This window comes from Notolepis coatsorum (genome assembly GCF_963971535.1).
Source record: "Notolepis coatsorum genome assembly, chromosome: 3".
NCBI classification, from domain to species: domain Eukaryota; kingdom Metazoa; phylum Chordata; class Actinopteri; order Aulopiformes; family Paralepididae; genus Notolepis; species Notolepis coatsorum.
In genome coordinates this window covers 101,477,821-101,502,851 of record NC_140167.1, presented here as the reverse complement: position 1 = coordinate 101,502,851, position 25,031 = coordinate 101,477,821, and the positions used below count along the sequence as shown (strand labels likewise).

The 25,031-nt window shown below is 39.5% G+C and overlaps 1 protein-coding gene across 1 annotated transcript in view; it reads left to right on the top strand.

Annotated features, from left to right (window-relative positions):
- The window catches only part of LOC311225307 (abl interactor 2-like), a 108,253-nt gene that overhangs the window by 19,443 nt on the left and 63,779 nt on the right, over positions 1-25,031 (top strand). The window contains exon 2 of the mRNA XM_084310532.1: positions 10,707-10,874. Within this exon, the coding sequence (XP_084166658.1) occupies positions 10,707-10,874 (168 nt within the window). The remainder of the gene's footprint in view (positions 1-10,706; positions 10,875-25,031) is intronic.

The following is a 25,031-nucleotide window of genomic DNA, read 5'->3' as shown; positions in this document are numbered from 1 at the left end:
TACTGCCACCTAGCAGGATGCGACCGGTATTGCACTTTGGGAATCTCAGAATGATTTCCTAGCGGCCGGGTGGCGTAGCGGAGATTGCGCTCGTCACCAATGCAAGAGGCTGCGGTCTCGACTCCCGGAGTCAGCATTGCCCTGCAGCTTGGGCCGGTCGTCATACTAACTCGTTTGGCTGAGTTAGGGGGAGGGAAGTCGTGGGTGGTAATCTGGCATTGTGGACAGCCTACAGGTCAGGTCTGGGCACCTGCTCAGCGAAAGGCAGGAAATGGTGAAGGCAGTGTGACCTCCCATGCGTTACGCTTCACCAATGACGGTCCTCGCTGCCAGGTGAAAAAAGAGCCACTGGCTGTCTCCACATGTGTCGGAGGAAGCATGTGGTGGACTTCAGGGTTCCCCTTATACCGACCAGTAGGAGGAACATGCGCACAACAACCAGGTAGGGAAGGGGGGGAATTGGCATAACGATCAAATTGGGATGGGGAGAAAAATTTTAAAAAATCAGGCGGAGAAAAAGAGGATAAAAAAAATTATGATTTCCTATGGTAACTCTGAGGTCCGTGTGCCTGAATCGAATAAAAGAAATAACAATCCAAAAACATATATATACGTTTATGGCGCTGATTGGTTGGCGAGCAAACACATGAATGTGAACGTGAATGAGTTAAGAGGTTAAATGATTTATCTTTTTCTTACAGAATGAGATATTTCCTGGAAAGTTATATAGCACTGTGGCCTCATAAAAGTATTCCCATATACATTTAATAAACACTAGATTTAAAGAGGTCCTTTTTTATTGGACTGAATTGATTTGCAGATGGATGGACAGTAATATAGGGAATGCCGTTTTTATAGATTTGTGGATTAAATGGACTCTTCCATTAGTCTACAAAATGATTTGCCTGTTAGCCAAGTAAGAATGTCTTGAGTCGAGGACTAATTATCTCTGTATTAGAATTTCTGAGGAGTTACAAATCACTCTCCAAATCAAATGGTAGAAAAGCACTGCTGTGTTCATCCATGTGAATTCATGTGTACACACATATGTTGATTCATGTGTGTGTGTATGTGTGTGTGCATTATCCTGCAGACATAGGAAACACTTCGTGTTAGTGTGTTTCTTAGTATGAATGTGTGTTTGAGAGGAAGTTTGTGCATTGTGTGTGCATGTGCGACCGTGCATGCGTGTGTGTGTGTGTGTCCACAGGCCAGAGAAGGCAGTCAGTCCTCCAACTAGGTCAACATTAACACTACATCACACTGGCAGAGAGAGAGAGAGAGAGAGAGAGAGAAGGAGAGACAAAGGGAGGAGGAAAATGAAGACAAAGAGAGGAGGGAAAGGAAGACAAAGAGAGGAGGGAGAGAGACAGGCAGAGGAGGGAGAGAGACAGAAAGAGGAGGGAGAGAGAAAGAGAGGAGGGAGAGAGAGAGGGATGCATTGATTAGCAGATTATGATACAGATTTGTAGGCTGTAAAGTCAGTATTTCCTCCATTTGGAATAAAGTTCTAACCAGACCCGCCAGATTGTCTATTTCACAAAACCATCTGGGAAGTTGTCCTTTTGAAACGGTTTGGAATAGGGCCGGCACTTTAAAAAGAAATTGGCAGGTGATTGGATCAACCATTAGTCATATCACAGTCTATTACTGTCTCTCGAGAAAAGCCTTCAGTGCTGTTCTTTGCTCTTCTTTTAGTGAAGAAACACCCTCCAGTTCTGATATAACTGATGTCATAGCAGCGTCTACCCTCACCTCAAATATCTGTTCTGATTCTAATATTGTTGGTGGTTGGAGAAAATTAAACATCAAAAAACAAAACTATTCTACCTTTCATTCTTGGCACATTGGTAGTCGGTACCATGTCAGCGATCTGTTGTGCATGTTTTTCCATTGGGTTTATCTTATCGGGAGGGGAAACCCTTGCGAGCACACAGGGGGAGAACATGCAAACTCCACACAGAAAGGCCCGGGAGATACCCCACCTGGGTAACTGGCAACACGGCAACCTCGTCCCCAAGCGGGAATCGAACCCTGGACCTTCTAGTAGTGTTAACCACTACACCACCGTGCACCACCGTTTTTGCTCAATGCAGCCACTGACCTATGCAGTGGGAGAACAAACATTTGAACTGTCGGCTTGTAGGAAGTCATCTTTACACGTGCTCCTAAATAATGGTTCTGGTTCGCATATCTTTAGTTGCAAATGTGAATGAAACGCTCGCACTGTTGAGCCCTGAAGGACACCGATTGGTCAGAACCACTGTGGTTTGGGGCAAGTGCATAACTTGTCTGACGAGATGGGTTATCGTGTGATCGTGAAGCCAGCTGCCATGCAGGGTTAATATATAGTCCAGAATCTCTGTGGAAAATATGAATGAGAAGAACACAATGGTTTGTGAAACTAAGGCTTTATACTGAGCAGAGGATCACACGACACAACATGAGCTCGTATCAACGTTGTGACTGTCTTACGCTTTAATTCAGCAGCAGCATTACTTATTAACAGTAACCTAACTATGTTGTGTTTATGTTATGGTGTTGAATAATAATATATATGTATAATAAATAATATGTTAACAGAAACGGTAGCATACTGGTAATTATTATCAGAAGATGTAATACGTGTGTGTGTGTGTGTCAGTGAGTGTCTCATCAGCCGTAGGGTGGGGGGGGCTCACACTGACCTATATGATGCTTCAACACACGTGACCCACACACACATGGATGCACACCCATTGACATACAGACACACATCTGTGTGTGTGTGAGAGTGTGCAGATATGTGTCTTGTGTGTACACATGCAAGTACACAATGTACACATTTGGATGCACGTGCTGCTACACGTGCATGGATGCACACGCACACAATCATTATTATGACTTCACACACACATTATTATGACATCTCACACACACACTATTATGACATCACACACACACACATTATTATGACATCTCACACACACACACACACACTATTATGACATCACACACATTATTATGACATCACACACGTACACATTATTTTGACATCACATACACACACACACACACACACATGCAAGTACATACTGTACACTTATTTACATTTAGTCATTTAAATTAGTTGACACTTTTATCCAAAGCGACGTACAAGTTCTGTAGGACAGGCCATCAGGAAGGGCACAACTCTTATCAGCTGAGTAACAATGTTCATAAAGTGTTGAGTGCTACAGTGTAGGTTAGTTTATTAGGACATGTGCATGACAGTAAGGTACACACATACAGTAGATGCACTTGTTGCTGCTACACATGCATGGATACACACAACCATAATTATGACATCACACATACACACATTATTATTATTATTATATTATATATATATATAATTTATATATTATCCTGAATTTCCCCAAGAGGATCAATAAAGGAATATCCTATCTTATGACATCACACACACACACACACACACACACACACACACACACACGATGACATCACACATACACACATTATTATGATATCATACACATCACTGATTCTTCAGATAAGGGACAATTAAAAAATACATATATATTCTACATTAATTTGAAATTGATATATTTGTAGAGAAAGGTATTGGCTATCGAATGATGTAATTGTAAAGGATTTTTTTTTAAATAAAAACACCCTTTCTGAAAATAAACATTCACTTCATAACTTAATTTGTGTCAACTCCGTCAGACATACTAAAAAGTATCCCATTTTAATTAGTTCAACAAGACTTTAAAGTCCTAAAGTATCTAACAATTAGTGTTAAGTTACTCTGATATATAATAAAATACAATATAAAAACTTTTGTTCAGATTTCACACTATTCTCTACCTTTGTTTTTAATGTTAAGACTATATAAAAACACATTTCTTAGACAAATACGACAATTGGATGTAGATCAGTTAATAACTTTACTAGATGAACAATACAAACTCAACAAATGGTAAAAGATCTTCTTTATCATGATTCTCATTTTAAACATTCATATGACATTCCTTAAAACCTCTTAACAAGTGGGCAGAAAAGTGGCAATTTTTTTACTTGAACTTGAGGACTGCATACTTTTTTTGCAAACCAAAACAACATACTTTATACTTATAGCACATGCATGAGCCTGGTCTCTTTTGAAATATGACATTTTTTTTCTTTTTTTTTAATCTTTTTCCCCCTCCATTTTCCTCCGATTTTCTCCCATCCCAATGTTAGTCGTATGCCAATTCCCAATCCCCTTCCTGGTCGCTGCGCACTTACCCCCCACAGTCAGATCATCTGGGAGAGTGGAGGCTATCACGTGCTTCCTCCGACACACGTCCAGCCAATCAACCGCTTCTTTTCAGCGCGGATCCTCCCTGAGAGGGTGTAGCGTGTGGAAGGATCACACTATCCCACTCAGGTCCTATCCGCGCTTAGCAGGCGCCCCGACCGAACTGTAGGAGTCGCTGTTTACAACGACCCGGACCCACCCCGCCAGCTTCTCCCACCCTCTAATACAGCCAATTGTATTAGTGTGAACGGCCAGCCAAGCTGGTGACAACCCCGGAGCTGTGAGCTGGATTCGAACAGGCGAATCCAGCTCACAGCTCCGGGGTTGGTGACGAACGCAATCTCCGCTACGCCACCTAACCGCTGAAATATGACATTCTGAAGTTTCTGATTCCAGAAAAAATTTCACTTTTAGTGCTAACGTAATATCGTAACATAGGTTACTCAAGTTTTTCTGTAGTAGTTAGTAGTCCAGAGGTAGTATTTCCCCAGAACGTGGTATGGCTTACAAATCCAGACAGAGCCATAGCCTGAAGTACGGAAGCGTATTGCTGCCACACCAGAAAAATAAATATATATCCATATCATGTTATAACATAAAGGTTTCACGTTATAACGTGATAACTTCTTGTTTTAACATAAAAATGTTCACGTTATAACATAAAGGTTTCACGTTATAACGTGATAACTTCTTATCACGTTATAACATAAAGGTTTCACGTTATAACGTGATAACTTCTTGTTTTAACATAAAATGTTTCACGTTATAACATAAAGGTTTCACGTTATAACGTGATAACTTCTTGTTTTAAGTTATCACGTTATAACGTGAAACGTTTTATGTTAAAACAAGAAGTTATCACGTTATAACGTGAAACCTTTATGTTATAACAAGAAGTTATCACGTTATAACGTGAAACGTTTTATGTTAAAACAAGAAGTTATCACGTTATAACATGATATGGATATTCTTTTTTTCTGGTGTGGCAGCAATACGCTTCCGTACCTGAAGCCTTATGTAGTACATATCCAAATTTCATAAAGATCCATTCAGAAATGAGTGATTAGGAGTGATTTTGGTAAACTGTGTACAAAGAAAAACTCAGTTTTCTCATAGACTTCAATTCATTCGGCTGTTTTGCTCTTCCTGTTTTCGTGTTTCTTTGTGTTTATTTTATTTTTTATTTAGATCCACATGTCTGGTATCATTGGAAAGCCACACTCATTGGTTACAACGATCCACAATCATTTTCGAGATCGGACCTAGATTGACGGAACTACTGCAGCCTGAGTCGGGAGTGGTATTTTGCTCAATACCATGTACTTTGCACAAGCCTCAAATACCGGCATGTAACTCGAGAACCGCTGAACGGATTTTGTTGGATTTTGTCGCTATCGACAGGCAACAAATAAGCCTTCAATTCGATATATATATTGTATTACAAAATATGCACAACCGAGCCACTAGGGGTCACCAAAGTGCCGGCGTTGGCGTCTGTCGGAGTTGACGAAAGGGCTTTCTTTTCCATGTCAAATGTGTATTGTACACTGCAGCCATGTTGTTTTTCCTTAGCTGCTAGCTGCCTCAATAACATCAATAAAATGCCTAAATTCAAACCTAAATTCTGACTGTGTTGATGGAATCTGAGGACACAACTTTGATAGGCAGATTTTTACAGAAAATATTGTTTGAAGTTTGATATTGTGACCTCTTGCTGAGGACAGGTACAACAACATTACTTTCTAACTACAGAGCATACATTTAACCTGTTAAGCAGTTCAAGGTGGCAGACCTCAATCTTGGCCAGTGCGAAAGCCAAGGACTGTAGTCCTTCCAAAATCTTCTTTAACTTCTTAAACAAATTAAATTAAAACTAAGAAAATACTGTATATGAGAACAATAGCATGGGTAGGTATACACATTTCCTTTAGATTGTACATTGAATCGATACATTCAAAATACATTTCTTGATTTTTAACATAAAGAAGACTTTTCTATGTAGGACATGTTTTGTCCCGACTCAAGAATCTGTGACATACACAAACTATGACATCACACACATACACATACATACACACATTATTATGACATCACACATGTACACACATTATTATGACATCACACATCTACATAGAAGAAAGGGGCACACACATGTCCTTCAGATGAGATGTTAAGGACTTCACCCAGGACTTATATCGTAAAGAGTTGGGGCCAGTGCTCCTGGCCACCTAATCATCCCTCTCTGGTTCCCAAGCCTTTCAGCCATTGCGTGTGTGTGTTGTGTGCCTGCTGCCAGTGAATGCCAGCCATGACCTGTGTGTCACCCATGGTTGAGTGAGTGAGTGAGTGAGTGAGTGAGTGAGTGAGTGAGTGAGTGAGTGAGTGAGTGAGTGAGTGAGTGAGTGAGTGAGTGAGAGTGTGCACACATGCTAGATTAAGTCATATTGCCTGTATTGTGTTAGCCTATTATAGTATTTTAAGTTATAGTTTATATTGCCTGTATTGTGTTTGTCTATATAGTGTTTTAAGTTATATTTTATAATATTATTGCCTGTATTGTGTTTGTCTATATAGTATTTTAAGTTATAGTTTATATTACCTGTATTGTGTTTGTCTATATAGTGTTTTAAGTTATATTTTATAATATTATTGCCTGTATTGTGTTTGTCTATATAGAGTTTTAAGTTATAGTTTATAATATTATTGCCTGTATTGTGTTTATACTGAGTGTGTTTCACTGCTAAATATTTAATCATATTTCTGTTGTATGAGTTTTCACAGTGTGTATTGACCTGCCATTAATCCCATAGTACAGGAGTATACACACACACACACACACACACACACACACACACACACACACACACAAGTCACACACACACACACACACGCACGCACGCACGCACGCACGCACGCACGCACGCACGCACGCACGCACGCACGCACGCACGCACGCACGCACGCACGCACGCACGCACACACACACATTGACAAACATACTACATTTACATTTACATTTACATTTAGTCATTTAGCTGACGCTTTTATCCAAAGCGACTTACAAGTTCTGTACGACAAGCCATCAGGAAGAGCACAACTCTATCAGCTGAGTAACAATGTTCATCAAAGTGTTGAGTGCTACAGTGTAGGTTAGTTTATTAGGACAAGTGCATGACAGTATAGTCTATTTGCCACCCCATAGAGCCCCATTGTGAATAGGGCTGGGTATCGGCACAGATCACCCGATTCAATTTATTACTTGATATCGATACAGTTAGATGACGGTCACCTGCCATTGCATTTACATTTACATTTAGTCATTTAGCTGAAACGCTTTTATCCAAAGCGACTTACAAGTTCTGTACGACAAGACAGCAAGAAGGGTACAACTCTATCAGCTGAGTAACAATGTTCATCAAAGTGTTGCGTGTTACAGTGTAGGTTAGTTTATTAGGACAAGTGCATGACAGTAAGGTTAGTCAGGGTTATATATATATATATATATATATATATATATATATATATATATATATATTATATATATATATATATATATTTTTTTATTATCATTTCAGATAATGGTTGAAGAAGTGAGTCTTTAGTCGACGGCGAAAGATTGGACGTGTTTCGGCTGTCCTAACTGGGGTGGGTAGTTCATTCCACCATTGTGGGGCAAGGACTGAGAATAGGCGACTTCTCTTTGATGACCCTCCCGGAGCTTGGATAGGAGTAGGTCTGAGGCGGCCAGAAGATGCAGAATGTAGGGGTCTTGAGGGTGTGTAGTTAAGAGACCATTGATGTCATATGTTGAACTGAGTTTCCATAGGGTTAGGGTTCAGTAGAAAGGGACGGTAGACATGCTGGAAATAACGTTATTGTTTTTAAGTGAGAATCTTCACATATCTACTGAAAAAAAGGCATTGATTAAAATATCCATGTTGGGATGGAGGTTTCAGGGGTCAGAGTTAACCCCATCACTACACAGGGGTTAGGGTTAACCCCATCACTACACAGGGGTTAGGGTTAACCCCATCACTACACATAAGCACAATGAGAGAACTTATAAGAATCACTATTCTGATCATATGTTTCACTCCCCCCACCTATGTACACCATAGAATTCTGGCCTAAATCATGATCTACTCAGATGGGGGTCCCTGATCTATTACAGTACATATCCGTTTTGGTGGTTAGAGAACTGATGCTATATTGTGTGATAGTTATAGTATACTATATTGTGTGATAGTTATAGTATACTATAATGTGTGATAGCTATAGTATACTATATTGTGTGATAGTTATAGTATACTATATTGTGTGATAGTTATAGTATACTATAATGTGTGATAGCTATAGTATACTATATTGTGTGATAGTTATAGTATACTATAATGTGTGATAGTTATAGTATACTATAATGTGTGATAGTTATAGTATACTATATTGTGTGATAGTTATAGTATACTATAATGTGTGATAGCTAGTGTGATAGTTATAGTATACTATAATGTGTGATAGCTATAGTATACTATATTGTGTGATAGTTATAGTATACTATAATGTGTGATAGTTATAGTATACTATATTGTGTGATAGTTATAGTATACTATAATGTGTGATAGTTATAGTATACTATAATGTGTGATAGTTATAGTATACTATATTGTGTGATAGTTATAGTATACTATAATGTGTGATAGTTATAGTATACTATATTGTGTGATAGTTATAGTATACTATAATGTGTGATAGTTATAGTATACTATAATGTGTGATAGTTATAGTATACTATATTGTGTGATAGTTATAGTATACTATAATGTGTGATAGTTATAGTATACTATATTGTGTGATAGTTATAGTATACTATAATGTGTGATAGTTATAGTATACTATATTGTGTGATAGTTATAGTATACTATATTGTGTGATAGTTATAGTATACTATAATGTGTGATAGTTATAGTATACTATAATGTGTGATAGTTATAGTATACTATAATGTGTGATAGTTATAGTATACTATATTGTGTGATAGTTATAGTATACTATATTGTGTGATAGTTATAGTATACTATATTGTGTGATAGTTATAGTATACTATAATGTGTGATAGTTATAGTATACTATAATGTGTGATAGTTATAGTATACTATATTGTGTGATAGTTATAGTATACTATAATGTGTGATAGTTATAGTATACTATATGTGTGATAGTTATAGTATACTATAATGTGTGATAGTTATAGTATACTATAATGTGTGATAGTTATAGTATACTATAATGTGTGATAGTTATAGTATACTATAATGTGTGATAGTTATAGTATACTATAATGTGTGATAGTTATAGTATACTATATTGTGTGATAGCTATAGTATACTATAATGTGTGATAGTTATAGTATACTATAATGTGTGATAGTTATAGTATACTATAATGTGTGATAGTTATAGTATACTATAATGTGTGATAGTTATAGTATACTATAATGTGTGATAGCTATAGTATACTATAATGTGTGATAGTTATAGTATACTATAATGTGTGATAGTTATAGTATACTATAATGTGTGATAGTTATAGTATACTATAATGTGTGATAGTTATAGTATACTATAATGTGTGATAGTTATAGTATACTATAATGTGTGATAGTTATAGTATACTATAATGTGTGATAGTTATAGTATACTATAATGTGTGATAGTTATAGTATACTATAATGTGTGATAGTTATAGTATACTATAATGTGTGATAGTTATAGTATACTATAATGTGTGATAGTTATAGTATACTATAATGTGTGATAGTTATAGTATACTATAATGTGTGATAGTTATAGTATACTATAATGTGTGATAGTTATAGTATACTATAATGTGTGATAGTTATAGTATACTATATGTGTGATAGTTATATATATATGTGTGATAGTTATAGTATAATATAGGTGATATAATTAGTAGATACATATTGTGTGATAGCTTATATATACTATATTGTGTGATATAATGTGTTATAGTATATTATATTGTGGGGTCACTGTGTCACCATTATCAGTCACTTTCAGCTGATCATTTACATGATGTTATTTACTGACTGGAAGAATTTAATGATGGTTTATCATCTGATCCATCTCTCCCTCCATCTGCTCTCTCTCCTCTCCCTTATCATTCCCCCTCCCCCATATCTTCTTTCTTTCTTTCTTTCTTTCTTTCTTTCTTTCTTTCTTTCTTTCTTTCTTTCTTTCTTTCTTTCTTTCTTTCTTTCTTTCTTTCTTTCTTTCTTTCTTTCTTTCTTTCTTTCTTTCTTTCTTTCTTTCTTTCTTTCTTTCTTTCTTTCTTTCTTTCTTTCTTTCTTTCTTTCTCTGTCTCAATCTCTCTCTCTCTCTCTCTCTCTCTCTCTTTCTGTCTCTAGTCAGCAGATAAGGAGACTGCTCTGGAGGAGACTAAGAGTTACACCACTCAGTCTCTGGCCAGTGTAGCGTACCTGATCAACACTTTGGCCAACAATGTGCTTCAGATGCTGGACATCCAGGCCTCGCAGCTCCGCCGAATGGAGAGCTCTGTCAACCATATAGCACAGGTAGGAGATACACACACACACACACACACACACACACACACACACACACACACACACACACACACACACACACACACACACAGAGAGAACACTGTCAACCATATAGCACAGGTAGGAGATACACACACACACACACACACACACACACACACACACACAGACACAGACACAGACACAGACACAGACACAGACACAGACACACACACACACACACAGAACACTGTCAACCATATAGCACAGGTAGGAGATACACACACACACACACACACACACACACACACAGAGAACACTGTCAACCATATAGCACAGGTAGGAGATACACACACACACACACACACACACACACACACAGAGAACACTGTCAACCATATAGCACAGGTAGGAGACACACACCACACACACACACACACACACACACACACACACACACACACACACACACACACACACACACACACACAGAGAACACTGTCAACCATATAGCACAGGTAGGAGATACACACACACACACACTAGGGCTGGGCGAGATAACGATAATTATCTCGATATATTTTAATAATCGATATCGGGGGGGGGGGGGGGGGGGGGTTATATAGAGAAAACAAATCTATTTTTTTTGTGACCTGCAACAGGGCAGTTTTAAAACCAGAGACAGTGGACAGACTTGTCTTTCTTGCTTGCAACTTAAAGTAATGGCTTTGCTTGTCCAAATGACAATACTGACCAAATTGAGATTTCTTTTTCTCTTGTCCATTTATTTTGTTTGCTTTCTAATTTAAAATACAGTTTGAAACCGTCTGTACACAGTAGGCTATGTGTGCTAGCAGAGCTAGACTCCAGTCGCGAGTCACGGTGCACATGTGCGGTGGTTTGTCCACCAAAAAAGTGCCAAAGGATAGAAAAGAAACTAGCAGAACCAGAACTATTCAACTCCCCTGGAGCCACAGCCAGCAGAGAAGCCGGTTTACTTTCGCTTTCAAACCAGCTGCAGCCTGAGAACTGGAGTGTGAGGGGATGCAACACTAAAGATGGCGGCAACAACAAAGAATTGCTGCAAAATAAACATACATCTGTTGTTTAAATATTTTTTTTTATGAATTTTTATACTTATAACAATATCGATAATATCGAATATCGAGTGATATGATATTGTTATCGTTATCGCGATATAATTTTTGGCCATATCGCCCAGCCCTAACACACACACAACACACAACACACACACACACACACACACACACACACACACACACACACACACACACACACACACACACACACACACACACACACACACACACACACACACACACACACACACACACACACACACACACACACACACACACTACACACCGAGAACACTGTCAACCTGCAATATTAAAGATGCTGGTACAATTTTCTAAAGATTGAGGTTGTACACATAAAGCAGTTCAGTGGATAGTATAATGAGAAAAAGAATAGACCCACACACTTTTGATCAAGATAGTTAATCAATCAAAACACTACATCATCCCCTTAATATGGAATAATGTAAAAAAATGAATACATCAATAAGTTACTCATTAACCTTTTATTTTCCATTTAAAAACTAAATAGAATGCAGGTACAAAAATAGATTAAGATTCAAGAGGTTTATTCGTCACATACATACACAAGTTTCAAGTTTGTTTATTATTTATCACAATAAAATCTGTATTTTTCTGTATGAGCCCCTGAGAGTGAGTGTGCTTCATACAGTAAAAAAAAAAGTAAGTAAAAAGTAAGTAAAGCGGAATATTCAATACACATACTGTCACTGCTAGCGGAGAAGCTCTCCGTGATGCAGCTGGAGCACGGTCGGCTTGGTGGCCTGGATCAAGGACTACCTCACTGACAGACCACAGTACGTCAGACTAAAGGACAGCCAGTCTGACGTACTGGAGAGAAACACCGGCGCCCCCCCAAGGAACTGTGCTGTCACCCTTCCTCTTCACCCTCGATACCTCAGACTTCTGCCACAACTCAAGCGGGTGCCACCTGCAGAAGTTCTCTGACGACGCAGACGATGATGAGGATCAAATCAAATTTATTTGTAAGGCCTGACAACACGCGTTAATGTCCCCATGGGCCGGACAAGTCAAGAAGAAACGGCACAATAAATCAAGAACAAAACAAAAACACCATAAAATCCAAATTTTTAAATAAATTAAATAAATGCAACACTCCCAGACGTACCCTACGCGAAGGTAAGGAAAAACTCACTAAAACCTAGCAATAGGAAAAAATGCACAACAGGCAATGTGGAGGAGAGAAACCTTAGACGGGGGGATCTCCCTTCTTAGATGTCGGTGATGGTAGTGTTGCAATAAAACAGGCGAAACAGCCCTGTTGTTGAGGAGGAGTATAGAGCCCTGGTGGAGAGCTTCGTGGGGTGGAGCGAGAGCAACCACCTCCAACTCGACACCAGTAAGACCAAGGAGCTGGTGGTGGACTTCCGGAGGGGCAAGAAGAGGCCCCCCCCCGATTCCCATCACCATCCGAGGGGATGAGGTGGAGGTGGTGGAGTCAATAAACTGGACTGGTCGGACAACACAGAGGGAAGGGACAGAGCAGGCTGTTCTTCCTGAGGAGACTCCGGTCCTTCAATGTTTGCATTCTACCAGTCTGTTGTGGCCAGCGTCCTCTTCTATGCTGTGGCATGCTGGGATACTACATCAACTCGAGGCACACCAACAAACTGAACAAGCTGGTGAGGAAGGCTAGCTCTGTGGTGGGAGTCGAGCTGGTCAGACTAGAGGTGGTGGCAGAGAGGGGGATGAGAAGGAAGCTGGCTGCCATCCTGGAGAATCCCTCCCACCCTCTCTAAGACGAGCTAGTCAAGATGAGAAGCATGTTCAGCCACAGACTCATACCCCCCCCCCGACACCCAACTAACCGCCTCGGCCAGTCCTTCATACCAGCGGCCATCAGGCTCCACAACAGTGGGCAGGGACAAGTCCCGACTTTAAAATTATAATTGCACAAAACCAGGTAGATTCCTAAATTTACATTAATATATCTTTCACCCAGAGTGAAAATTGCGTAGTCCGCCGAGGTGGGAATGGGATGAATGATACAGCCTTCACCGTACCATCATATCATCATGTCATCAGCATATCATCTTGACTTGATATTAAAAAAATCCACTTATATGACCACTTAATAATCAATTCATACAGGCTAAAACACTGAGAAGCACACATTTAATATAAATGTAGGACTTTGCTGCAGTCTCTCTTGGCGCCTCCATACTGCCGCACCTCGCAAACTCATACATTTTCATTTAACTATCGACGGGAAAAAGCCAACTGTGCATAACATAGTTGTGTAAGGAACATGGTTTAGTCTACGTTAATAATAATAATAACTTTATTTGTATAGCACTTTTCATACAGAGGTTGCAGTTCAAAGTGCTTCACAACAGTAAAAAATACAGGCATAAGCAAGCATAAAAAGATAGACGGGTAGAATCACAGTGTTTCACATTAGGATCTAGCATCCCAATAGGCTCTCCGCTTACAGTTTTCAGTAACACAAATAGTAAAAATAGTTTAAAATGATTCAGTTTAAAAATAGTCAAAAAATTATAAAATAGAACGGACATAAAAAATACAGGCATGAGCGAGCATAGCAAGATATGGCAAATCACAGTGTTTCACATTAGGATCTAGCATCCTAATAGGCTCTCTATTCAGTAATACTCCTGTAGTTCATGAACAAATAATCACAGTGTTTCACATTTGGATCTAGCAAATAATAAGAATAAAATGATTCAGTTTAAAAATAGTCATAAATAATCAGTGTTTCACATTTGGATCTAGCAAATAATAAGAATAGTTTAAAATGATTCAGTTTAAAAATAGTCATCAGTAAGAAGTAAAAAGTGCAATAACCGACACATGAATTTGATAGGCAGTGTAAAAGAGTAGGCAGGGTAAGAATAAATACAAGTTGTGTCAGGATATCCCTGATGTTTCCTCTTGCCACTAGGTGGTAGCAGATATCTATCAGTGAAATGCCTGAGCAAAGAGATAGGTTTTAAGCTGTCTTTTAAAGATGTCTAGCGAGTTGGCTTCCCTGATGTTTTGGGGTAGTTTGTTCCATAGTTTTGGGGCATAGTTGATAAAGGCTGCATTACCGATCCTCTTTTGACTGCTTCTGGGAGCCTCTAGTAGTCCAGCAGCTGATGATCGCAGTGTTCTTGCTGGTGTGTAATTTATTAGAGTGTTGGCGATGTAGCTAGGTCCCTGTCCATTTAGAGCTTTGTATGTAAGGAGAAGGACCTTAAAGTCAATTCTAAATGTTACAGGAAGCCAGTGTAAAGCGGCTAGGACTGGACTAATGTGCTCTCTCCTTTTGGTTCTAGTTAGCAGTCGGGCTGCAGAGTTTTGGATTAGCTGAAGCCTCTGTGGTTTTCTTAGGGAGACCTGTGAAAAGTGCATTACAGTAGTCTAACCGGCTAGATATGAATGCATGAATTAGCTTCTCAGCATCGTTCTGATTAATAAATGGTCGTACTTTTGCTATATTTCTGAGATGGAAGAACGATGTTTTCGTCACTTTGCTAATATGAGAATTGAAGTTCAGTTCTGAATCTATGATAACCCCAAGACTAGTGACCTCAGATTTGATCCAAGGGGTTAGTCCCCCCAGGTTCTTTATTAATGTTTCTTTTTTAGTTTTGGAGCCGATAATTAGAATTTCAGTTTTGTTCTCGTTTAGTTTCAGGAAGTTCTTACTCATCCATTTATTTATTGCCAGTAAGCAGTCTGTAATGGAGCTAATCGCTGTATCATTTGGTTCAGCAGATATGTACAGTTGTGTATCATCCGCATAGCTATGGAAATCTACATTATGTTCTCTGATGATATCACCCAGCGGTAACATGTAAAGGGAGAAGAGTAAAGGACCTAAGCAACTCCCTTGTGCAACTCCATAGTTGTTGTCGTATATATCAGACATGTGATCTCCTAGTTTAACATAGAATTTCCTCCCTCTGATGTATGTTTTAAACCAGCCCAGCACATGGTCTGAGAAACCGACATGGTTTTCAAGACGATCGATTAGAATATCGTGATCGATTGTATCAAATGCTGCACTGAGATCTAACAGGATAAGGATGGAGATCTTATTCTCGTCAGAGTTTAGTCTGAGGTCACTGATTATTTTGGTGAGGGCAGTTTCAGTGCTGTGATATTTTCTGAATCCTGACTGAAATTCTTCTAAGATGTTGTTTTCTTCAAGAAAGGAATTTATTTGAACTGAAACTATCTTTTCACGTACTTTACTAATGAATGGTAGGTTGGATATTGGACGATAATTTGCCATTTCATTACTATCCAAGTTAGGTTTTTTTAGTAATGGCTTTACAACTGCTGTTTTAAAGGCATCCGGGAAAATACCAGTCCTAAGGGAAGTGTTTATGATATCTAGCACAGGGCTTGAAACACTATTAAATACCCGTTTGAAGAAAGCTGTAGGTATAGGGTCAATGTCTGAGGTGGAGGAGTTACATTCTGAGACAGTTTTGCAGAGTACATCTAATGTGATGCATGTGAAACTTCTCATGGTTACATTGCACGGTTTGCCGCAATCAACTTTATTTCCATCATGAGTAATGCTGGCCCTGATCAAGGTTATTTTGTTGTTAAAGAATAGTGCAAGTTCTTCACACTTAACCGTTGATGACTGAGGAGGTGTAGGGGCAGTGTTGAGTAGTACATTAATAGTGGAAAAGAGGATTCTGGAGTTTCCAGCATTTTCTGTAATGATTTTAGAGAAGTAATCTTTCCTTGCTAAGCGGATGGTTTTATTATAAGCAGTTAAAGCATCTTTGTATATATCACAGCATATGGTGGTTTTTGTTTTTCTCCATTTTCGCTCCGCTGCACGACATTTCCTTTTTTCTTTGTTGACCGTATTATAGTTTAACCAGGGCGAGGCTCTAGTTTTCTTCTTTTTCGTTTTTAATGGGGCGACAGAATTTAATATAGATGACATTGCATCATTGAGATTTTCTACCATTTCATTTAGAGAGCTGTCATGATTGTGTGGTTCATGTAGTCTGATAAGATCAATGAACTTTGATTCAGCTTTGTCGTTTAGGAGCCTCTTTTTAACTATGATTTCTTTTTTTGTTTTAGTAAGGGTTATTTGAGTATCAAAAAATATACAGTGATGGTCGGAGAGAGGTAATTCAGTTATTGAGATATTTGTTATGCTTAGCCCAGTTGTTGTTATAACTAAGTCTAGTGTATTCCCAAGCCGGTGAGTTGCATTTGTTATATGCTGTATTAGGTCAAAGCTATCCAGTAGATTTTTTAGTTCCATAATTTTGGAGTCTGTTTTCTTATTAAAATGGATGTTCAGGTCTCCATTTAGGATCACCTTATCATATCCGGTAACACATAGTGAGATCAGTTCAGAGAGCTCCTGTATAAATATTGGTGAGTGTCTAGGCGGGCGGTATATTGTGACAATAATAGTTGATTCTGTTTTTAGTTCAATGGCAAGATATTCCATTGACATGAACTCGCCTAGTTCTGTGATTCTAAACAAGAGTTTTGAGGAGAAGATTGCTGCAACTCCTCCGCCCCTTTTATTTTTTCTGGGTATTTGAAAAAAGTTATAGTCTGGTGGACAAGCTTCTATCATTATTGATGTAGCTGTGTCATTATTTAGCCATGTCTCTACTAGGCAGATGCAATCTAAGTTATTTTCTTTAATCAGATCATTTACTAAGAATGTTTTATTATTCAGTGATCTGACATTTAGGAAAGCTAATTTTATTTGTTGGACTTCTTTAGAGGAGGTCTGCTTTGGTTTGACCGTGATGGCCCTGAGGTTAATAGCAGGTAAACGCATTGGTGGCGTATATTTTTCACCATGCCATTGGCTAGTTATGATTACTTGTATGTTTTTAGAGATGGCATGGTAATTGTGCTATACTGTACCGTACTGACTGCACTGTGCTTTCGGGGACATTTGATCAGACGAGATGGCCTTGTGTGATATGGGGGGGGGGGACGGGGACGGGACGTCTTGTGCTGTACTTCGTGGTGAGATTGTGTCCTTCATGACTATCTCTCGTGCTGGTGTGAGCTTAATATTCTTGGAGGCCATCAAGGCATGACGCATGTTTGCTGATAGGAGCTTTGAACCTAAGCGATTTGGGAAGAAGCCATTTCTTTGAAAACGTTCTGGGTTATTCCAGAAAACATTGAAGTTGTCAATGAATTTCAGGCCGTGTACGAGACATGCAGCCCCTAACCATGAATTAAAATTTAGGAGTCGACTGAATGCTTCCTGTCCTCTGCGAAAGCATGCAATTGGTCCACTGATGGACACATCAGTGTTTGTGTACACAGACTGATGTTTGTCTAGTGTGTTCATTAAACGTGTGAAATCGTCTTTCAAAGTCTCTGTGCCAGTCTTCTTTCGCAGGATGTCAAACGATCCAGAGTGAATGACAATTTTTGTTATTCCTGGTCTGATTAGTGTTGGAAGTTTTTCGGCTAGCTCTTTCACAGTTGTATTGTCTAGACAGATATTTTCTGTGTTTGCCATCTCCACATACCTTGTTATGGAATCTCCAATCAGTATGCAGTCTATTTTCTGTGTGAGGTTAGCATTTTTCTTTCCAACAGTTTTGGGGCCGTTTGTTTTTGGGCTAGGCCTAGTCTGCTGGTTCTTTCCACAGTCCTGTGGCCTTGGTGAAGCCTCGTTAGCCTTCATGTTAACGCTGGTCCCGTACCTTCGGCGTTGGCTACCGCGACGTTCTCGGCGCATGATAGTCTCTTCGCTGTTAGCCGTTCGCTCGGTCTGGGTCGTGTTTGCCAGCCGTGTCGCTAGTGGCTCTGTTTTCCTCGTCGTCTCGTCGTTAGCGTGTGCTTCGCTAGCATTAGCGTGAGCTCCGGCATGCCAGCTGTTTGCTTCGCTAGTGTTAGCGTGAGCTCCGGTATTCTTGCTATTAGCGTCGTTAGCGTGAGCTCCGTTACGCTCGCTGTTTTCTTCGTTAGCGTTGTTAGCTACGCTTCTATGTCTCTTTGCCTTGGGTGTTGATATGCGTGTTTCCGAGAGTAGGTTGAAACTATTTCCTGGCGGTACCGGGGGTGAGGTCCTGGATCGTTTATTTCTCCTTTTATCCTTGTCGGTGATCCACTGCTTTGGTCTAGCTCCTTGGTTGTGCCAAGGACCGTCTTTTGGGTGGTGCTGTTCTGTAGTTACTAGCATAGGCCAGTTCTCAATCATGGTATTGTTGGCTATATTTGTAGTAGCTTCATAAATAGAGTCAATGAGTTGCTCATCCTGCTGTATTTGGTACAGGGTAGAAACCCGAGCCTCCAGTTCTACAATCCTCTTTCTCATCTCCAAGCAATTAGTACATTCTGTGGGAGAGCCGAGTCCCGGCATCTTCCTTTATTTCTTTTCAGGTTAGGCTAAGCTGAAGCTAAGCTAGGTACTTAGCTGGTGGTGGTGGTGGTGGTGATGATGATGATGATGGTGGTGGTGGTGGTGATGGTGGTGGTGGTGGCACGGGGCAGTTCCGTTGCCCTGGAGCTGTGCTATTACTCACACTGTCGTCTTCCGTCTCGTTAAAACTCAAAATAACAAGGAAAACCTTCCTCGTCTTTCATAAATATCCTTGCCTTCCGACATAGTCCTTTGTGTGTAGCTGATAAGACGGCTCGCTATTCCTCCCACGGAGAATCTTGCTACTTGTCCTTTCGACTGTGGTAAAAAATCTGAATAGATAAGAAGATTCACAGTTCTGGAGAAGTACCATAGGAATTGGGAGTTAACGTACAGAGTAATTAAAGTTGAAAGGGCTGTAATAAATCATTATAATAGCGATAGGCAAAAGCAGCGGAGCGGAGCGACAGTAAAAGCAGCTTGCTTTGCTGAAGCAGGAAGTCAATCTACACTCCCACTTGCTTGCTGTGTGAATTCCGCAAACAATGACCTGCTTGTCTGTATTCACACATGGGCTCATTTGGTCAATATGCAAACTTAGGACTTGAGTGACGTGCAGAATAATTTGAATATTTGTGGTCGCACACACAGCCCCTCCAATTAATGTGCGGTTAAGGTCAGGAGCATGTGCGTAAGGGGCTATGGAGAGCTCTGAGGGGACAGCTAGTTTCAAGTTCAAGTTTCAAGTTTCTTTATTAGTTGTCATACAGAAGTACAGAATACTTTTATACAAAATGCTTCTTTCTGTTACGCTCCAGAGACTGTGCTAGGCAAAAAAGATTAGTATAAAATAAAATAAGTATAGCAGTATAAAATAGAAGTCACGTACGTAGACACAAGTGTTCAATATGTACATATGTACAATGTTCAATGCAAAGTAGAAGTAACTGAGTTACCATATACTATACAATATACTAATATACAATATACTATATAGTGCAAAGCAGAAATGGGATGAGGTACTATTTAGGTACAATTTACAGTAAGGTGTACTGAGGTATGGGTTGTAGTGCAAATTCTTTGCCAATAAATATAAAGTGTGTTTAGGTGTTCTAAAGTGTGTAAGTGGGTGCTGCAGTGAGTTGTTTGTTTAAAGTGAGTGTGTGCATGTGGATGTGTGTGCTGTGGGTGCATTTAATGGTTGTTGTATAGTGTTATTGTTCGTTGAGCAACCTGATGGCCTGAGGATAGAAGCTTCTTCTGAGTCTCTCTGTGCTTGCCATGAGACTCCGGTATCGCTTGCCTGACCGCAGCAGTTCAAAGAGGCAGTTGTTTGGGTGGCTGGAGTCTTTGATAATTCTCTTAGCCTTACCCATGCACCGCTTGTTGTAAATGTTCTGGAGAGTGGGAAGCCCACCTCCAATTGTGCGTTCGGCTGAACGGGCCACTCTCTGTAGTCTGCTAGCTATACCCTGTCTGAGATACTTCTTATGGGCGGAGCCACATATCCTGTGTTCCTTTGAAGCGTACTTTGTGCATGTCCTCAGAAATTAACGTTACGTATCTGAAAGAAGCAATGAAGCTCGTCAACAGTGGGCGCAGTGTGGATGTGACTAGTGTGGAGGCTAAACACACTAAAACTCCACATGGAAACCTGCAAAAAAAAAAAAAAAAAGGTCTGAGACCTTTTTCTGCTGTGATTTCAACATAACCTCCTCGAATATCACCCTGTTTTATGTTTATGTTGCCAATCTAGATAGTGGATAGTTCACAAGGAAGATAGTCTTCTTCTATATAATGTGTCGGCGAGGGAGGATTCGGCCCTGAGGTGGATATACTTTTCAATCCTCCAGGTACACACAGAATACACAGGCAAGTATGTGAACTTAGCAGCCGCTTGTCCACTCGTATGCACGGTTAAAAGCAAGTATACCGAGACCCTTAGTGTGTTGTACTGTAACTCTCCTGCTCAGAGCAACTGTGCCTGTCTCAGATGTTTGTATCCATTTATGTCCAGCCTGTGATTACAACCCACACACACTAGGGCTTTCTGTTCAAGGTCTATTATGTAGGCCGGTGTTAAATGCACCTAACTATTATAAGAACCGTCTCATTCTGAAAAGACAATAACGCTCAGTCTAGGGTGAAAATTCACGAGTGGAATGTTTTCTCGGAGATGTTTTTAATATTTTTTTTGTAATATTACAGTATGAAATACTTTTATAAAGAATATTTTTTAATGTAAAGTTATCCTATTGATTTTACATTTCTACACAAAGTAAAGAATGTCCAGTATCAAACAAGCCTTTTTAGGGGCTGTTTTTGTAACAAGCAAGTCAATTCTGAAAAGCTAATAATCGTTGAGAGTATAATGAATTTGAGAATGGTGTCTTTATGAAGACAAACGAATGAATGCAGCTAGCTTTTTTTTGTAAGACACGTTTGCTGAAAGCATTATATAATTGAGCACAGTGAGTGGGGATAAGGGGCCATTTCTGTGCAAGAGAAAAGTCTTCTGAAAACTCATGATTGTAAATAGCCTTTTATTTTATAAGAATGGAGTCTTCTGTCAAGTCCGGCCTTGAATGCAGTGAAGCCCTTTTTTATTAGAACGGGCTATGAAAAGGAATGTTAGTATGCATGTTAGAATGAGATTTTATCATCACAGGCAAGAGAGAGAACTGGAACTCTGTTGCTTATAGAATTAAGAGACCCTTTCAACCACACACACTGAGACACACTGACAACACACACACACACACACACACTGACACACACGCACTGACACACACAGACACTGACGCACACACATACACAGAGGCTATTCATAATATAACGTCATGATTTGTATGATTGTCTGTTCGTTCACACTAGTCCACCATTTATGTGTGTGGTCTTTCACACTATGAATATTAAAATGTGACACTCCCATTATATTGCGACTGACGCCAAGCTTGTCTCGCATGTAGATTACCCAATATTATGTACATTACAACGTAGCAACTATACTGCATACATACTGCTTAGAATAGAGTGTTCTGTATAGGCCTGCCCTAGACCAGAGACATGCTTTTGTCAGAATCAGGTTAATGATTCTGTAGTAAAATGATGTATACACACAAGTAAAATTATATACACATACAAGTGAAATGATGTACACATACAAATAAAATGATGTACACATACATGTAAAATAATGTACACACAAGTAAAATTGTCTACACATGCAAGTATAATTATGTACACATACAAGTAGAATTATATACATACTAGTAAAATAATGTAGACACAACAGTAAAATGATGTACACACAAGTTAGTAGAAGTATGTATACATACACATAAAAGTAAAATGATATACACATACACACAAGTAAAATGATATACACATACAAGTAAAATTTATATATACAGAGGTAGAGGAGTTATATATACAGAGGTAGTGGAGATACATGCATGCAACATGTAATATTCATTTTGTAATTTTTTTAAATTATAAATTTGCACCTTTCTAAAAGCTCTGGATTTATTATTATTATTTTTGTTTTAAATTATTAATCTACAGCGGTATATGAGTTTTACACAGAATATATACAGAGGTAGAGGACTTATATACAGAATATAAAGTAAAATGATGTACACACACAAATAAAATTATGTACACATACAAGTAAAATGTATATATACAGAGTAGCAATAGTAGAGGGCTGATGCATGGATTACAGTTCAGTTGTTAATCAGGGACACAGCTCCAGGGAAAAAACTGTTCATGTTTTTGTCAACTACGAGTCAAAGGTTGTACTTTAGTTTGTATATTATATTGTATAGTGTTATTCCTCTTTTACTTACTTTTTTACTGTATGAAGCACATTCTCAGGGGCTCATACAGAACCAAGCATGCCACTGGAATGTACATGTACCTTATACGTGACAAATAAAAACAAACTTGAAACTTTAAAACTTGGCCAATCAAATGCTTTGTCTAATGAACAGATCTAATCTAATGAATTAGTGCCCTGTGGATGGGTTAGTTAGTGATGGGTTAGTTAGTGTCCTGCAGATGGGTTAGTTAGTGATGGGTTAGTTAGAGCTCTGCAGATGGGTTAGTTAGAGCCCTGCAGATGGGTTAGTTAGAGCCCTGCAGATGGGTTAGTTAGAGCCCTGCAGATGGGTTAGTTAGTGATGGGTTAGTTAGAGCCCTGCAGATGGGTTAGTTAGTGTCCTGCAGATGGGTTAGTTAGTGTCCTGCAGATGGGTTAGTTAGAGCCCTGCAGATGGGTTAGTTAGTGTCCTGCAGATGGGTTAGTTAGTGTCCTGCAGATGGGTTAGTTAGTGTCCTGCAGATGGGTTAGTTAGTGATGGGTTAGTTAGAGCCCTGCAGATGGGTTAGTTAGTGTCCTGCAGATGGGTTAGTTAGTGTCCTGCAGATGGGTTAGTTAGTGTCATGCAGATGGGTTAGTTAGTGATGGGTTAGTTAAAGCCCTGCAGATGGGTTAGTTAGTGATGGGTTAGTTAGAGCTCTGCAGATGGGTTAGTTAGAGCCCTGCAGATGGGTTAGTTAGAGCCCTGCAGATGGGTTAGTTAGAGCCCTGCAGATGGGTTAGTTAGTGCCCTGCAGATGGGTTAGTTAGTGATGGGTTAGTTAGTGCCCTGCAGATGGGTTAGTTAGTGATGGGTTAGTTAGAGACCTGCAGATGGGTTAGTTAGTGATGGGTTAGTTAGTGATGGGTTAGTTAGAGACCTGCAGATGGGTTAGTTAGAGCCCTGCAGATGGGTTAGTTAGAGCCCTGCAGATGGGTTAGTTAGAGTCCTGCAGATGGGTTAGTTAGAGCCCTGCAGATGGGTTAGTTAGTGCCCTGCAGATGGGTTAGTTAGAGCCCTGCAGATGGGTTAGTTAGAGCCCTGCAGATGGGTTAGTTAGTGCCCTGCAGATGGGTTAGTTAGAGCCCTGCAGATGGGTTAGTTAGTGCCCTGCAGATGGGTTAGTTAGTGATGGGTTAGTTAGAGACCTGCAGATGGGTTAGTTAGAGCCCTGCAGATGGGTTAGTTAGTGCCCTGCAGATGGGTTAGTTAGAGCCCTTCAGATGGGTTAGTTAGTGCCCTGCAGATGGGTTAGTTAGTGATGGGTTAGTTAGAGACCTGCAGATGGGTTAGTTAGAGCCCTGCAGATGGGTTAGTTAGTGCTCTGCAGATGGGTTAGTTAGTGCTCTGCAGATGGGTTAGTTAGAGCCCTGCAGATGGGTTAGTTAGTGTCCTGCAGATGGGTTAGTTAGAGCCCTGCAGAAGGGGGCATTCTCATCCTGGAAGATACCACTCCCATCAGGATATAAATGGTCTTTGTGAAGCTGCTAGCATTTGTGCCATTTAAATAAAAAATAAAGAATCAAGGTCAACTGGGCATTTTTACATATGCCACAGAGCACAATAGTATGTTAATTGCTTAATTGTATCATGCAGTACAGCTGCATGGAAGCATCTGCATTTGTTATGTTTCTCCACTCATTTATTCCGATTATTCCTTTTAATTTAATTTGTCTGCCACGCAGGGGTATGTCTCCCTCCCGCCCTCCACCCCTCCCTTCCACCTTGCAATGAAAAACGAAAAATACATAATTTCCAATACATGGAAAACAAGACATACAGTATAAACACCCTACATAGTAGCACAATATAAGAACTCCTTACATAAACACAGGGTGTCCGCGGGACCTTAAAAAGTCTTAAA